The 18450-nt window shown below is 42.8% G+C and overlaps 1 protein-coding gene across 2 annotated transcripts in view; it reads right to left on the reverse strand.

Moving 5' to 3' along the window:
* Positions 1-469: 469 nt before the first annotated feature.
* LOC110521247 (EGF-like repeat and discoidin I-like domain-containing protein 3) overlaps positions 470-18450 on the reverse strand; it is a 40264-nt gene continuing 22283 nt past the window's right edge. The window contains exons 4-10 of one of the 2 annotated variants that reach the window (XM_021598689.2): positions 15902-16015; positions 15099-15280; positions 8234-8389; positions 7608-7752; positions 5874-6076; positions 4426-4581; positions 470-4085 (exon numbers count right to left, since the gene is read on the reverse strand). In XM_021598689.2, the coding sequence (XP_021454364.2) occupies positions 3942-4085; positions 4426-4581; positions 5874-6076; positions 7608-7752; positions 8234-8389; positions 15099-15280; positions 15902-16015 (1100 nt within the window). In that variant the 3' untranslated portion in view covers positions 470-3941. The remainder of the gene's footprint in view (positions 4086-4425; positions 4582-5873; positions 6077-7607; positions 7753-8233; positions 8390-15098; positions 15281-15901; positions 16016-18450) is intronic. The other variant, XM_021598690.2, reaches the window with a different exon arrangement.

Raw genomic sequence — 18450 nt, forward strand, 5'->3', positions numbered from 1 at the left:
TGTTTTATGGAATTACTGCTGTGATATTGCCATGAAACTATCCTGGATGGGGATAGTGGTGTGAATCTCACTGTCTTATAGTCAATGTGTTTCCATCCAGACAAAAGGATTCTACAGAGGACAACACTGGAGGGTTTTTGAAAGGTGCTGTGGGTAATGATTTAGATAACGCCGTCATATAGGAGGGAGAGATTAGCCTTCAGGGCGTAAAAAAAATGCTAAACGGGCAGATTGACCCAAAGATTTCAGCCCTTTTTAATCTTCTCCTTTTGAAATGAAAACGTCTGAAATGGATTCAGGTCTAACGGATTCAGGTTACTGTAGGGTTAAACCTACAATGTGGGATTTGTGTTTCTGCCCATTGAGGATTGACCAAACATCTCAGATTGCAGCTTTAACCCAATACAGGTGAAATGGAGAAAGTCTGACATTTAAACCAGTTTATTTACTGTACAATAAACAAACTATCTGCATTTAAGTCCTTTATTATCTATGTCTTGAGAGTTACAAAAAGGCCAAACACAAGGGAATTCTCTTAACAGAAACATGAACAAAATGAATCAGATCCAGTCAGACTACTGTAAGATGTAAAAGTATGTGTAACTAATATTGCATAAAAACACATTCAATTTTATATTTTTTCATGACTCATAAAACCAGGACATTGTGGAATGAAAGAACCGGAAATAACTAGTCTGATGAACAATCTTTTTTTTTTTTTTTTTTTTTTAAGTGTACAGAAAAAAACAATATAAATCAAAACTTCTCTGTTGGAACTGAGAAATCATAGACAATACAATGCATGCAGACATCAGATAACTGTTTTGAAACAGTCTGTAAAAGATCAGAGATATATGGACAGTGTTTGACACCAGCATCCATCCATTGCCTTAACTTCGTCGTTGTCTGCGTGTACATCTAATCGCCCACATGTGTCCAGCTGTTCGTGTTGGATTCAGATTCATTCATATCAAAACTAATAACTTATTGCACAAGCCCATAATTCAAGAGGGATCTTTACAATGTTAGCTATGACCTAGGAGCAATATGGAGATAACCGGTCATGTGATGCGTTCAGTGCAACTGTATAAATCTTTTTTTAATTACATTTTTTTCATTTTCTATCTTATCAGTGTGGACACAGCCTTCGAATTCTACGCATAATTTTGGCCCTCTTGTGAGAAATGGATGGCATTTGATTAGTCTGCTGCAAAACATTCCATCTTCTAGGAACAATTTATAACAACAAGTATTTACACTAGGAAGGATAACCAGCTCAGAAATAAAAACTGATGGAAATGTGGTTTTGGCTGCTATTGCCAGTCAGAAATCTACAGAGAAATCTAAATTGCCTCCTGATAACTTATGGAAGCCATATATACCGTTCTCCTATGCAGTGAAACGACAGATGCCTAGTATTACAAATCTTTGTTTTCCAACACTCAATCTACATGTATGGTCAATATGTATACTGTATTTCCTCAATGTACAAAACTTTGGGTTTCACAATTTTCCACATATTTAACTCAGCAAAGAATAATCAAACTGACTCTGAAAGTGCCTTAAAAAACAATATATAATACACAAAAAAAACAATATATATATATATTTAAAAAAAATGAAAACATGGCTGAGTGATATTGAGTTGAGCTGTGTAGTATCATGGAGTGTTATAACATCAGTAGCACATACAAAATGAATAGATCTACCTTGTCCCAGATCAGTTGTGCTGTCTTGACAACTCTTATGTTTGTGTTTAGCAAGACAGCACAAACAGATCTGGGATCAGGCTAGAATGGATCTGCCTAGACCTGAGAAAGACATTTTGGCAGCATCGTCAAACGTGCCAACTCGATATTTTCTACATATATAATTTGTCAATTAGTAATAAATGCATTACATTGAGTTGTGATAAAACCATTCTTATAAAACAGAGTACATCGAGTTATAATACACCACATACTTTAGTTATAACACATGTTATAACACCACATACTTTAGTTATAACACATGTTATAACACCACATACTGTAAGGTAGTATTTCTGCACTTTTAGTTTCTCTTTGGCAAAAAAAGATAATCAACTAAAATAGAATTCAACTACTTTGGGATTTTGGAATGTCACAAGATTACAGAATAAGAGTCTCTATGCTTTCTAAATGTTAAGTCTGCTACTACGCTGAACAAAAATAGAAAAGGCAACGTGTAAAGTGTTGGTCCCACGTATCATGAACTGAAATAACAGATCCCAAAAATGATCCATATGCTTAAAAATATTATTTCTTTAAAATTGAGCACAAATGTCTTCACAACCCCATTAATGATACTCCATCCACCTAACAGGTGTGGCATATCAAGAAGCTGATTAAACAGCATGATCATTACACATGTGGACCTTCTGCTGGGGACAATACAAGGCCACTCTAAATTATGCAGTTGTGTCACACAACACAATGCCACGGATGTCTCAAGTTCTGAGGGAGCGTGCAATTAGCAAGCTGAATGCCCACCAGAGGTGTTGCCAGATAATTTAAAATGTTAATTTATCTACCATAAGCCGCCTCCAACATCGTTTTATAGAGTTTGCCAGTACATCCAACCGGCCTCACAACTGCAGACCATGTGTATGGCTTCGTGTGGGCGAGTGGTTTGCTGATGTCAACGTTGTGAGTATGGCGTCGTGTGGACGAGTGGTTTGCTGATGTCAACGTTGTGAGTATGGAGTCATGTGGGCGAGTGGTTTGCTGATGTCAACGTTGTGAGTATGGCGTCGTGTGGACGAGTGGTTTGCTGATGTCAACGTTGTGAGTATGGAGTCATGTGGACGAGTGGTTTTCTGATGTCAACATTGTGAACAGAGTGCCACATGGTGGTGGGGTTATGGTATGGGCAGGCATAAGCTACCGACAACGAACACAATTGCATTTTATCGATGCCAATTTGAATGCACAAAAAAATACCTTGACGAGATCCTGAGGCCCATTAGGAGGCCCATTTTTTGTTTAAGCAATCTGTGACCAACAGATACCATATCTGTACTGCCAATCATATGAAATCCATAGGGTTAGGGCAATTGATTGATTTCCTCATTAAAATTATATTTCTGCATATATTTCTGCATTTATATTTCTGTTCAGTACACTTAAATGAAAACGTAAATGTTTGTAAAAATGCAAATAATAATGAATCATAATGCATTTATGACTAGTTAACTAAGACCATACACATAGCAACAAAGCAAAATACATTTTGGTATACATTTCTTAAAAAAAAAAAAAAAAAAAAATGAAATTCGTATAAAGTCTATGGTCACACGAGGAGTCTTCATTAAGCAAACACAAAGTTGTTCAAAACATCTACCAAAGCACTGCAGAGTCACAGCTTGGAAGCTAACAATACACACGAGTGTGTTCAATAACAATATTACTCACTTCAGGACGGTCAGGTGAAAACCCTCTATTGGGAAAAAAACATCTCAGCTAAATGAGCTACTATTGTACATCATCACTGGGTTTCAGGTTCAGCCCGTATACAGTAGCAGTGCTGATCTAGGATCAGTTTTGCCTTTCGAGAGAAAAAAAAAAAAAAATCATAATAATAATGAATAAGATCAACACTCCTACTCTGAAACTCTGAACACAACAGAGGCCTTGATCTAGGAAGGACAGTTTCAGAGTCCATGCAGTTCTGACTGACACAGCAGTAGTCTGTGTGCTCGAGGTACAAGTTGACCTTAAGCACAGATCTAGGATCAGATTACCCCTACCCAATTCTAGCAGTAACCATTAGGTGGTTTTGTACCTCCTCAGTCGGGGTAGGGTTGTGGTGGCGTGGTGTTTTGCTGCCCTCTACAGATCTGAGCAAGGCAGTGCAGGTGTGGCTCAGGAGGTTTTGGAAAGAAAGGAAGGGGGGGGGCGGGGATAGAGGAGACTTGGGCGGGGCTACTCGTCACAGCCCAGCAGCTCCATTCGCAAGGTGATGCGCCCGTGCCAAGCCCACGGCAGGATGCGGACGAATCGGGCGTAGAACGGAGGCTCGAACAGGTTCTTCTTGTGGACATTGTTGTCGCTGTTGCCAGGGAAGATCTGGAGGTTGGAGAGTCGAATCACACGCACAGAGACAGATGGGAGTTAGTTAATTAGCTACTTAGTTAGTTAGCTAGCTACTGAACACCCATCACAGAATCTATAGAACATCATGAAATCTATGACATATGTTGAAGTGTCTATCTCATAGCAACTGTTTATTGTGTGAAAATAAAAAAGGAGTAAATTATAACTGGGGGAAGAAAAAAGAAAAGAAAAATAAACTCTTAATTTACTAGCCAAGAAGTACTTTGCTTGGTCCATATTCCTACACAGCCACACATTGGGTAAATTCATGTTGGGCTCACTTCTTTGGATATCAAGACGCAAAAAAACAGACCTTGTCTGTGCTGGTGACATCATCCTTGACTATGCTCCAGAATTGCCCATCGTCACTGTAGGACACCTTGAAGGCAGAGACAAACTGGACCGCGCCAAAGTCTTTGGCCCCCTGGGTGATGATACCTGTGATTTTCTTAGGAGACTCCAGGTCTACCTGTTACAGAAGGAGAACGCGTCAGAACAAGCAGGACTCCAGGTCCACCTGTTACAGAAGGAGAACAAGCAGGACTCCAGGTCCACCTGTTACAGAAGGAGAACAAGCAGGACTCGAGGTCTACCTGTTACAGAAGGAGAACAAGCAGGACTCGAGGTCTACCTGTTACAGAAGGAGAACAAGCAGGACTCGAGGTCTACCTGTTACAGAAGGAGAACAAGCAGGACTCGAGGTCTACCTGTTACAGAAGGAGAACAAGCAGGACTCGAGGTCTACCTGTTACAGAAGGAGAACAAGCAGGACTCGAGGTCTACCTGTTACAGAAGGAGAACAAGCAGGACTCGAGGTCTACCTGTTACAGAAGGAGAACAAGCAGGACTCCAGGTCTACCTGTTATAGAAGGAGAACAAGCAGGACTCCAGGTCTACCTGTTACAGAAGGAGAACAAGCAGGACTCCAGGTCTACCTGTTACAGAAGGAGAACAAGCAGAACTCCAGGTCTACCTGTTACAGAAGGAGAACAAGCAGGACTCCAGGTCTACCTGTTACAGAAGGAGAACAAGCAGGACTCCAGGTCTACCTGTTACAGAAGGAGAACAAGCAGGACTCCAGGTCTACCTGTTACAGAAGGAGAACAAGCAGGACTCCAGGTCTACCAGTTACAGAAGGAGAACAAGCAGGACTCCAGGTCTACCAGTTACAGAAACAGGGTTTCCCGAGTGGCAAGGCTGCTGATTTCGAACTACACATCCCCGTGGCAGCAGCGGTGACTTGTCTGTATCCCCCACTACATCTCCCCACCACAAAAATTAAGCATCTTGGGCTAACCTAAATAAATCAAGTTCAAAACTAATTGTCAGTAATTTGTTGGTAAACAGTGACAGAGAATCTTTGCGAAGGGCTGAGTTAGATAAATCAAATTCAAAAATCATCAGTAATTTGTTGGTAAAGTAAACAGGGAAAGTTCTGGAAGATTCTCTCTCACCAACACAAATCACCCTCAACTATAGCCCCCCAAAAATATAAAAGTTTTATTGTCACACACCAGATAGGTGCAGTGAAATGTGTTGTTTTACAGGGTCACACACAGTAGTATAACCCCTATTTACTCCAGAGGTGTCAAGTGCCTTGCTCAAGGGGCTCAACGACAGATGTTTCACATTGTTGGCTCGGGTAATCGAACCAGCAAACCTTTGGTTACTGGCCCAATGCTATAACCTCCAGGATATCTGCTGCCCACTAAGTGACCCCCACACCACTTCCCAAAATCCCCTCTGAACCCCTGCAGTTACCTGCAGCCACTCAGTGCGTTCGGTGGTGTCCGCCGTCCAGGCGTTGGTCTTGCCCTGCTTGTCCAGCCGAGCGTAGTGTGGTTGCCAGGTGAACGCCTCAATGCCCCAGGTGCGGTAGACGCTGGAGGCCGAGATCTGGCGGTCGGCGATCAGGCGCGACTTCATGCCCAGGGGCTCGGAGCAACCTGCCGTGTTTGAATACACTGTGACGTGAGACCACAAGCAGCGGAAGGGAAAGAGAGAGAGAGAAGTATGATAGACAAGAGACGGACAGGAGAGGCCCAAGCCAGCCAGCCGGTGAACAGCACACTGAAAGCACATGGATGACGACAGCCAGTAACGACCAGAGGTGGACGGAGTAGTGAGAACACATAGCCGTACGGTACAGACATACAGACATAAGGAATACAGAGTTCGCCCAACTTATCTTCCACGCTGTCTCTCTGATGATAGAATGCAATTGTTGTTGGGAGCTTTTTGGCTTTTCAAATGCTACATTTTCAAACCGAGCTGGCCGAACTTTGTACAGCCCATGTTATGACTTTGAAGGGTTTCCTGAACTCGGTCCTGGTTTTTGTCCTAGAAATACACAGCTGACTCAAATAATCAAAGCTTGATGACAAGTTGGTAATTTGATTTCGATGTGTAGTGCTGATTTCGCTGTGTAGTGCTGATTTCGCTGTGTAGTGCTGATTTCGCTGTGTAGTGCTGGGGGGGAAAAGGAAATGTGAACCCCTTGGAATTCCCAGGACAGAGTTTGGAAAATGCTGGAGTAGAGAGAGACAGAGAGATGGACAACATATGGCAGCCAACTAGTGGAGCATGTAGGTTAGTTGGACTGAGACACCGAGTCGTACATCCACAGCAGTATCAGTACCATGTAGGTTAGTTGGACTGAGACACTGAGTCGTACATCCACAGCAGTATTAGTACCATGTAGGTTAGTTGGACTGAGACGCAGTGAGTCGTACACTTCACTTCGTTAGTGTGTTACAGGATGTTGTTTGAAGCGTGCATGTGTGGTGAGTGTAGTACGAGGTACACGTGGAATCATCATAACCAATAAACTGCATGGCATGCTTTGACAGAGTCAAAGATGGACATTTCTGACCACTTTTAAAACAGACACATTTTTCCCCCCAGTAAATTAAACCAAGCCAGATAACCCATGGCATCAGGATACAACCAAGCCAGATAACCCATGGCATCAGGATACACCCAAGCCAGATAACCCATGGCATCAGGATACACCCAAGCCAGATAACCCATGGCATCATGATAAATGCTGCAGAGGACATAAAGGCAGTCCAAAATCTCACTAGCTCTACTAGCGTGGATACAAGGTTGTGATGATCAATATGACTTGGTTACAATCCCCCCCAAAAAGATGTATTTACACGATAGATGTCGTTGCCAATGTTTCCCCCGCAAAAATGTCCATATGTTGTTGATAAATCACTTTTTCAACCAGACAGGACTGATGCAAAGTGGGCAGTATGTGTGAGTATCTGGATAGGTACTGAGTCAGACTGGATCAGACTGACTTCCCACAGTATCATTTCAGTCAGACCTCAACCAAAAACCTTCTGGTAAAAACGCAAAACCCTCTGTACCATAGAACCATCCGGCACACTGAAACCAAACCCCATTCTGTTTGAGTTTGTTAACATTGTTATCGGAGTGTCCGCATACGTCTGAGTAGGTGTGCGAGCGCACACGCGTCTGTGTGTTTACCATTGAGCTCACAGCCCACCAGCTCAAAGCGCAGGGTGCAGGCCTTGCGACAGACCACGGGGATGATGCGGAAGTACTGGCTGATAATTGGAGGGTCAAACAGGTTGGTCTTGGTGCCGTCGTTGTCCACGTTCCCCACAAACACCTGGAGAAGTAGAAGAAATGAAGAATATTATACTTGATCTCAAGTGACTTAGTCATGCATGCATTCATTTTTCATACGAGTGGCCCCGACGTGACACTGTAGAAGGCAGAGTTCACCAACCCAAACAAATCTATGCCTTTTTCCATATCCAGGGAAATGGCACCCCATTCCCTGAATAGAATGTATAAACCATTCCCCTTAAACTCAACCCTGGATGTTGAAGCCAGTTCCACTACATATTTTCACTGTTCCCCCTCTAATCAGGGACTGACTTAGACCTGGGACACCAGGTGGGTGCAATTAATAATCAGGTAGAACAGAAACCCAGCAGGCTCCGGACCTCGTAGGGTCAGAGTTCAAGACCCCTGCCCTAGACCCTAAATAGAACACTCAATACATGCACTATATGTAGAAGATGGTGCAAATGCAGAAATCTGCCATAATGTGTGTGTACTCAGAGGATGAGAGTGTTTTCACTCACAGTGTCCTTCGTCTGTCTGTCCAGGCGGTACATAGTGTAGGTCCTTCCGTCCAGACTGGACGCCACCTTAAAGGCCTTGATGAACTCTGCTGACCCCATGCGGCTGGCGCCCTGCGTCACGATGCCCGTGAAACGCATCTTCCTCTGCATGTTAATCTGCACAAAGGACAAACACACACATGGTTAACTGTCAGATCCATCACTATATACAGTATTAAATACTAAAAAGTATTTAGTCAGCCACCAATTGTGCAGGTTTTTCATCATAGTAATTTTCATCATAGGTAGTACACTTCAACTATGACAGACAAAATGAGAAAGAAAAATCCAGAAAATCACATTGTAGGATTTTATGAATTTATTTGCAAATTATGGTGGAAAATAACTATTAGTTCACCTACAAACAAGCAAGATTTCTGGCTCTCACAGACCTGTAACTTCTTATTTAAGAGGCTCCTCTGTCCTCTACTCGTTAAATGTATTAATGGCACCTGTTTGAACTTATTATCAGTATAAAAGACACCTGTCCACAACCTCAAACAGCCACACTCCAAACTTCACTATGGCCAAGACCAAAGAGCTGTCAAAGGACACCAGAAACAAAATTGTAGATCTGCACCAGGCTGGGAAGACTGAATCTGCAATAGGTAAGCAGCTTGGTTTGAAGAAATCAACTGTGGGAGCAATTATTAGGAAATGGAAGACATAGAAGACCACTGATAATCTCCCTCGATCTGGGGCTCCACGCAAGATCTCACCCCACCTCATCTCATCCCAGAACCACACAGGGGGACCTAGTGAATGACCTTCAGAGAGCTGGGACCAAAGTAACAAAGCCTACCATCAGTAACACACTACGCCGCCAGGAACTCAAATCCTGCAGTGCCAGACGTGTCCCCCTGCTTAAGCCAGTACATCTCCAGGCCTGTCTGAAGTTTGCTAGAGAGCATTTGGATGATCCAGAAGAAGATTGGGAGAATGTCATATGGTCAGATGAAACCAAAATATAACTTTTTGGTAAAAACTCAACTCGTTGTGTTTGGAGGACAAAGAATGCTGAGTTGCATCCAAAGAACACCATACCTACTGTGAAGCATGGGGGTGGAAACATCATGCTTTGGGGCTGTTTTTCTGCAAAGGGACCAGGACGACTGATCCGTGTAAAGGAAAGAATGAATGGGGCCATGTATCGTGAGATTGAGTGAAAACCTCCTTCCATCAGCAAGGGCATTGAAGATGAAACGTGGCTGGGTCTTTCAGCATGACAATGATCCCAAACACACCGCCCGGGCAACGAAGGAGTGGCTTCATAAGAAGCATTTCAAGGTCCTGGAGTGGCCTAGCCAGTCTCCAGATCTCAACCCCATAGAAAATCTTTGGAGGGAGTCGAAAGTCCGTGTTGCCCAGCAACAGCCCCAAAACATCACTGCTCTAGAGGAGATCTGCATGGAGGAATGGGCCAAAATAGCAGCAACAGTGTGTGAAGACCTTGAAGACTTACAGAAAACATTTGACCTCTGTTATATACCCTTTGTTGGCAATGACAAAGTATTGAGATAAACTTTTGTTATTGACCAAATAATTATTTTCCACCATCATTTGCAAATAAATTCATTAAAAATCCTACAATATGATTTTCTGGATTTTTTCTCTCTAATTTTGTCTGTCATAGTTGAAGTGTACCTATGATGAAAATTGCAGGCCTCTCTCATCTTTTTAAGTGGGAGAACTTGCACAATTGGTGGCTGACTAAATACCTTTTTGCCCCACTGTACTAGTCAACATGGTTTACTGTCAGATCTATCACTATATACTAGTCAACATGGTTTACTGTCAGATCTATCACTATATACTAGTCAACATGATTAACTGTCAGATCTATCACTATATACTAGTCAACATGGTTTACTGTCAGATCTATCACTATATACTAGTCAACATGGTTTACTGTCAGATCTATCACTATATACTAGTCAACATGGTTTACTGTCAGATCACTATATACAGTTGAAGTCGGAAGTTTACATACACTTAGGTTGGAGTCATAAAAACTTGTTTTTCAACCACTCCACAAATTTCTTGTTAACAAACTATAGTTTTCACGCATGACACAAGTAGTTTTTCCAACAATTGTTTACAGATTAATTCACTTATAATTCACTGTATCACAATTCCAGTGGGTCAGACGTTTACATACACTTAGTTGACTATGCCTATAAACAGCTTCGAAAATTCCAGAAAAAGATGTCATGGCTTTAGAAGCTTCTGATAAATTATGTCAATTGGAGGTATTGACTCCAAGGTCAAGGCCTACCTTCAAAACCAGTGCCTCTTTGCTTGGAAAAATTTAAAGAAATCAGCCAAGACCTAAAAAAAAAAAATTGTAGACCTCCACAAGTCTGGTTCATCCTTGGGAGGAATTTCCAAACACCTGAAGGTACCACGTTCATCTGTACAAACAATAGTACGCAAGTATAAACACCATGGGACCATGCAGCCATTATACAGCTCAGGAAGGAGACGCATTCTGTCTCCTAGAGATTAATGTACTTTTGTGCGAAAAGTGCAACTCAATACCAGAACAGCAGCAAAGGACCTTGTGAAGATGCTGGAGGAAACAGGTACAAAAGTATCAATATCCACAGTAAAACGAGTCCCTATATCGACATAACCTGAAAGGCTGCTCAGCAAGGAAGAAGCCACTGCTCCAAAAATGCCTTGAAAAAGCCAGACTACGGTTTGCAACTGCATATGGGGACAAAGACCATACTTTTTGGAGAAATGTCCTCTGGTCTGATGAAACAAATATGGAACTGTTTGGCCATAATGACCATCGTTATGTTTGGAGGAAAAAGGGTGAGGCTTACAAGCCGATGAACAGCATCCCAACCGTGAAGCATGGGGGTGGCAGCATCATGTTGTGGGGGTGCATTGCTGCAGGAAGGACTTGTGCACTTCACAAAATAGATGGCATCATGAGGCAGGAAAATTGTTTGGATATATTGAAGCAACATCTCAAGACATCAGTCAGGAAGTTAAAGCTTGGTCGCAAACGGGTCTTCCAAATGGACAATGACCCCAGGCATACTTCCAAAGTTGGGGAAATGGCTTAAGGACAAAGTCAAGGTATTGGAGTGGCATCACAAAGCCCTGACCTCAATCCTATAGAAAATGTGTGGGCAGAACTGAAAAGGCGTGTGCGAGCAAGGAGGCCTACAAACCTGACTCAGTTACACCAGCTCTGTCAGGAGGAATGGGCCAAAATTCACCCAAATTATTGTGGGAAGATTGTGAAAGGCTACCCGAAACGTTTGAACCGAGTTAAACAATTTTAAGGCAATGCTACCAAATACTAATTGAGTGTATGTAAACTTCTGTCCCCACTGGGAATGTGAAGAAATAAAAGCTGAAATAAATTATTCTCTCTACTATTATTCTGACATTTCACATTCTTAAAATAAAGTGGTGATCCTAACTGACCTAAGACAGGGAATTTTTACTAGGATTAAATGTCAGGAATTGTGAAAAACTGAGTTTAAATGTATTTGACTGTACTAGTCAACATGGTTTACAGTCAGATGTGCTACCATATACTAGTCAACATTAACAAAGATAATGTTTTGAATGACTGATCCTAGAGAGTCATGAAACTTTCACTGCACACAGAGGGGAATGACATCATTCAATCTATGTAAAAAGGGCAAGAAATGTGACAAAGTCAACCACATTCATCAATACAATGATTCTCAGAAAAAAAAAAACACCTTTTACATTTGTCAGAATTAAAAAGTATGTCCAAGTCTTATCTGCACTGATATGGAAACAAACAGACCGGTGGAAGTTATTCCCTTGTTGGCAGCCACAATATATTGCTTTGACCTATCCTCCATAAAGTGTCTCTTCCTTACCCTGCTAGACTAGATCAGTAGATAAGGGAGAGATACTTTACTATGGAGATACTCTGCTAGACTAGAACAGTGGATAAGGGAGAGATACTTTACTATGGAGATACTCTGCTAGACTAGAACAGTGGATAAGGGAGAGATACTTTACTATGGAGATACTCTGCTAGACTAGATCAGTTGATAAGGGAGAGATACCCTGCTAGACTAGATCAGTAGATAAGGGAGAGATACCCTGCTAGACTAGATCAGTAGATAAGGGAGAGATACTCTGCTAGACTAGATCAGTAGATAAGGGAGAGATACCCTGCTAGACTAGATCAGTAGATAAGGGAGAGATACCCTGCTAGACTAGATCAGTAGATAAGGGAGAGATACTCTGCTAGACTAGATCAGTAGATAAGGGAGAGATATCTACTGATCTAGTCTAGCAGGGTAAGGGAGAGATACCCTGCTAGACTAGATCAGTAGATAAGGGAGAGATACTCTGCTAGACTAGAACAGTAGATAAGGGAGAGATACCCTGCTAGACTAGAACAGTAGATAAGGGAGAGATACCCTGCTAGACTAGATCAGTAGATAAGGGAGAGATACCCTGCTAGACTAGAACAGTAGATAAGGGAGAGATACCCTGCTAGACTAGAACAGTAGATAAGGGAGAGATACCCTGCTAGACTAGATTAGTAGATAAGGGAGAGATACCCTGCTAGACTAGATCAGTTGATAAGGGAGAGATACTCTGCTAGACTAGAACAGTAGATAAGGGAGAGATACCCTGCTAGACTAGAACAGTAGATAAGGGAGAGATACCCTGCTAGACTAGAACAGTAGATAAGGGAGAGATACCCTGCTAGACTAGAACAGTAGATAAGAGATACTTTACTATGGAGATACTCTGCTAGACTAGAACAGTAGATAAGGGAGAGATACCCTGCTAGACTAGAACAGTGGATAAGGGAGAGATACTCTGCTAGACAAGAACAGTAGATAAGGGAGAGATACTTTACTATGGAGATACTCTGCTAGACTAGAACAGTAGATAAGGGAGAGATACCCTGCTAGACTAGAACAGTGGATAAGGGAGAGATACCCTGCTAGACTAGAACAGTGGATAAGGGAGAGATACCCTGCTAGACTAGAACAGTGGATAAGGGAGAGATACCCTGCTAGACTAGAACAGTGGATAAGGGAGAGATACCCTGCTAGACTAGATCAGTAGATAAGGGAGAGATACCCTGCTAGACTAGATCAGTAGATAAGGGAGAGATACTCTGCTAGACTAGATCAGTAGATAAGGGAGAGATATCTACTGATCTAGTCTAGCAGGGTAAGGGAGAGATACCCTGCTAGACTAGATCAGTAGATAAGGGAGAGATACTCTGCTAGACTAGAACAGTAGATAAGGGAGAGATACCCTGCTAGACTAGATCAGTAGATAAGGGAGAGATACTCTGCTAGACTAGATCAGTAGATAAGGGAGAGATATCTACTGATCTAGTCTAGCAGGGTAAGGGAGAGATACCCTGCTAGACTAGATCAGTAGATAAGGGAGAGATACCCTGCTAGACTAGAACAGTAGATAAGGGAGAGATACCCTGCTAGACTAGATCAGTAGATAAGGGAGAGATACCCTGCTAGACTAGAACAGTAGATAAGGGAGAGATACCCTGCTAGACTAGAACAGTAGATAAGGGAGAGATACCCTGCTAGACTAGATCAATAGATAAGGGAGAGATACCCTGCTAGACTAGAACAGTAGATAAGGGAGAGATACCCTGCTAGACTAGATCAATAGATAAGGGAGAGATACTCTGCTAGACTAGAACAGTAGATAAGGGAGAGATACCCTGCTAGACTAGAACAGTAGATAAGGGAGAGATACCCTGCTAGACTAGAACAGTAGATAAGGGAGAGATACCCTGCTAGACTAGAACAGTAGATAAGGGAGAGATACCCTGCTAGACTAGATCAATAGATAAGGGAGAGATACCCTGCTAGACTAGATCAATAGATAAGGGAGAGATACCCTGCTAGACTAGAACAGTAGATAAGGGAGAGATACTCTGCTAGACTAGAACAGTAGATAAGGGAGAGATACCCTGCTAGACTAGAACAGTAGATAAGGGAGAGATACCCTGCTAGACTAGAACAGTAGATAAGGGAGAGATACCCTGCTAGACTAGAACAGTAGATAAGAGATACTTTACTATGGAGATACTCTGCTAGACTAGAACAGTAGATAAGGGAGAGATACCCTGCTAGACTAGAACAGTGGATAAGGGAGAGATACTCTGCTAGACAAGAACAGTAGATAAGGGAGAGATACTTTACTATGGAGATACTCTGCTAGACTAGAACAGTGGATAAGGGAGAGATACCCTGCTAGACTAGAACAGTGGATAAGGGAGAGATACCCTGCTAGACTAGAACAGTGGATAAGGGAGAGATACCCTGCTAGACTAGAACAGTGGATAAGGGAGAGATACCCTGCTAGACTAGAACAGTGGATAAGGGAGAGATACCCTGCTAGACTAGAACAGTAGATAAGGGAGAGATACTTTACTATGGAGATACTCTGCTAGACTAGAACAGTAGATAAGGGAGAGATACCCTGCTAGACTAGAACAGTGGATAAGGGAGAGATACCCTGCTAGACTAGAACAGTAGATAAGGGAGAGATACTCTGCTAGACTAGAACAGTAGATTAGCAGAGTATCTCTCCCAGACTAGAACAGTAGATAAGAGACACTTTACTATGGAGATATCCTGCTAGACTAGATCAGGATCATGTTCATTAGGAACTGCACCAGATTATTATCACAATTTGCAAAGCAGAGAAAAGGCCTCTCTCATTATACAACACCAGGTAGTCTCTTGGCTTCAGTCAGTTTTCTTCTGTTTTTATGCTTAAAGAACACGAGCAAGACAGTGGTATTGGAACCTGACTGTTGTACCGTACTGACCTCAATCCAGGGGTTCCTGTCATAGGAGGCTGAGGTCCAGGCGTTAACCAGGCCCTTGTTGTTGAGGCGTGCCAGCTCAGACCCCCAGCGCTGCAGGCCCAGGAATCCGTAGTGCACCGACGAGGCCGAGATCTGAGACTCAGCGATGCCTCCGCCCTCCATTCCCAACAGAGAGATACAACCTGAGTGACGGACAGACACAGACAAGACAGATGCACTCAGATGCAATAGAAAGAGAAACTAAAAAAAGGTAACATATACTTAAGATAGTCTGGTTTATTATTTCATACAGTATGGACACATACACGCCCCACAAAATCTGGCAGACTGCTTCCAGCCCATGTGTAGTCCACTGACTGAACTACAGTAGCTCCTACCGCTGTCCCACACAGCCATAATTCAGACTGACGGACAAAAATATTGACCATCTAAAACATCCCAACTCTTTCCCTTAAGAACATCAATTTAACTTAAAATTAAAAATAAAATAAAAACCTAGGCCAGCTTTGGACAGACCCCCAAAATAAATTAACTACCATACATTCATGTATTTCTTAATCACATTTAGGCTAATGCATTTTATTGCACTTAGAAATAACATGGCAGATTGCAGCTAATAGAGAAACAGTGTGTGTGTGTGTGTGTGTGTGTGTGTGTGTGTGAGAGAGAATGTGCCACCGTGCTTCTACACCTGCATTGCTTGCTGTTTGGGGTTTTAGGCTGGGTTTCTGTACAGCACTTTGAGATATCAGCTGATGTACGAAGGGCTTTATAAATACATTTGATTTGAGAATGGTACTCACGCAGTTGGCAGTGCTTGCCCACGTAGGGGGACGGACAGCGACAGTTGAAGTCTCCATTCAGGTCCCTACAAGAGCCACCGTTTTGGCACGGCTGGTTGGCACAGTCATTCACATCTGGAGAGAGACATCATGATCACTATCAGGCACTGGCATTCCATATGTACAATCAACAGAACAGAATAAAGTATGAGTAAGATTATAAGGACAGAATAAGTACTCCAATTCCAACATACGCTTTTCCTGAATCTAAAATATATATATTTTTTTTTAGTTATTTAACCTTCATTTAACTAGGCAAAGTCAGTTGAGAACACATTCTTATTTACAATGACGGCCTACCAAACCCTAACGATGCTGGGACAATTGTGCGCCGCCCTATGGGACCCCCAATCATGGCCGGTTTTGATACAGCCTGGAATCGAACCAGGGTCTGTAGTGACGTTTCGAGCACTGAGATGCAGTCGTTAGATGGAGAGAAATAATCTGTTCTAAACCTGATAAATGTATTAATAAAAGCAAAGACCTATCTGAACAACAGCCGAATTGGCTCAGATGAGCAGTTGTGTGGTCCAAATCTCTGCAACTCCCTGAAATACCCCTAGATGGCACGCTTTCCAACAGTATACAACCGGAAGTGTGTTTTAGAGAGGGCGCTTGGCAACCGGCTGCACCCTAGGAGGACAGCGTTTATTCAGAAAAATGGAATGAGAACACACACTTTTTAATCTCTCGCCCACAAGATTTGATTAAACTTCCTTTGAACACAGCTCTAGATTGACAGTGTGTGTGTGTCCCCAAATGGTAGCATATTCCCCATGGGCTCTGGTCAAAAGTAGTGCACTACATAGCACCCTATTCCCCATGGGCTCTGGTCAAAAGTAGTGCACTACATAGGGAGCCGTTTCAGACAACATGTTTACCATATCTGTGTAGAATATGACCCAAATCTCACTAGTAGTCATCAGTGAAGAGTGTGATTCTGTGCCAGGCAGGCACCCACAAGTGAGTGAGGCACACACACAAACACACACACACAGGGTCACACACAGCCTCAATTTTGCCGGACCCCAGGAAGTGTAGCTGCTGCCATAATGGGGATCCATAATAAATACACACTGTTACTCATAACCAGTGGTGAAAAAAGTTGCCATACCGGAGTAAAAGTATATATATCTTAGTAGAAAATGACTCAAGTAAAAGTGAAAGTCACCCAGTAAAATACTACTTGAGTAAACTTCGAAAAGTGTCTGGTTTAATACGTATTTAAGTACAGTGGTGGGAAAAGTACACAATTGTCATGCTTGGTTTGCTTATAAACCCCCCCAAAAAAAGAAACATCCTCACTCTCAACTTAACACATGTAAATATTTGTATGAACATATGATTCAGCAACTGAGACATAAACTGAACAAGTTCCACAGACATGTGACTCACAGAAATTGAATAATGTGTCCATGAACAAAATGGGGGGGGGGGGGGGGGGGGGGTCAAAATCAAAGGTAACAGTCAGTATCTGATGTGGCCACCAGCTGCATTAAGTTCTGCAGTGCATATCCTCCTCATGGACTGCACCAGATTTTTTGGTTCTTGCTGTGAGATGTTACCCCACTCTTCTACCAAGGCACCTGCAAGTTCCTGGACATTTCTGGGGGGGGGTGGAGGAATGGCCCTAGCCTTCACCCTCCAATCCAACAGGTCCCAAACATGCACAATGGGATTGAGATCCAGGCTCGTCGCTGGCCATGGCAGAACACTGACATTCCTGTCTTGCAGGAAATCACGCACAGAACGAGCAGTATGGCTGGTGGCATTGTCATGCAGGGGGGTCATGTCAGGATGAGCCTGCAGGAAGTGTACCACATGAGGGAGGAGGATGTCTTCCCTGTAACACACAGCATTGAGATTGCCTGCAATGACAACCAGCTCAGTCCGAGGATGCTGTGACACGCCGCCCCAGACCATGACAGACCCTCCATCTCCAAATCGATCCCGCTCCGGAGTACAGGCCTCGGTGTAACAGTCATTCCTTCGACGATAAACGTGAACCTCTGGTGAGACAAAACCGCGACTCGCCAGTGTCTGGTCCAGCGACGGTGGAGTTTGCCATAGAGGCAGTAGGGTTGACAATGTGTTATATTGACATGTGCGTGTCCTGGACCATATTGCTGTCATGCCTGAGCATTTATAACATACCAAGTGCTTTTGGGTGTCAGGGAAAATGTATGGGAGGAATGTAGTGGAGTAAAACATGGTGGTGTTCGCCTTAGCAATCTCACTGGAATTAAAGACCTACTGAATTACAGTCATTATTGAAAAAGCTCGTAATAATACCGCACATCTCTAAATAGGACTACTTAATGTTAGATACCTCACTTCCAAGGCAGTCATAGTTCAAGCCTGATGAATTTACTGTGTTTAATAAGGCCTCTCCTCCTGGTTACACTAGTGACCATATCCCCTCGCTCATCCCGCAAAGGTGGAGATGTTGCTAACATTTGACAGCAAATTTCAATAGAAGTCCACAGACACACTCCAAAAGTGTTTCGGAG

Source organism: Oncorhynchus mykiss, chromosome 30 (genome assembly GCF_013265735.2).
Source record: "Oncorhynchus mykiss isolate Arlee chromosome 30, USDA_OmykA_1.1, whole genome shotgun sequence".
Taxonomy (NCBI): Eukaryota; Metazoa; Chordata; class Actinopteri; order Salmoniformes; family Salmonidae; genus Oncorhynchus; species Oncorhynchus mykiss.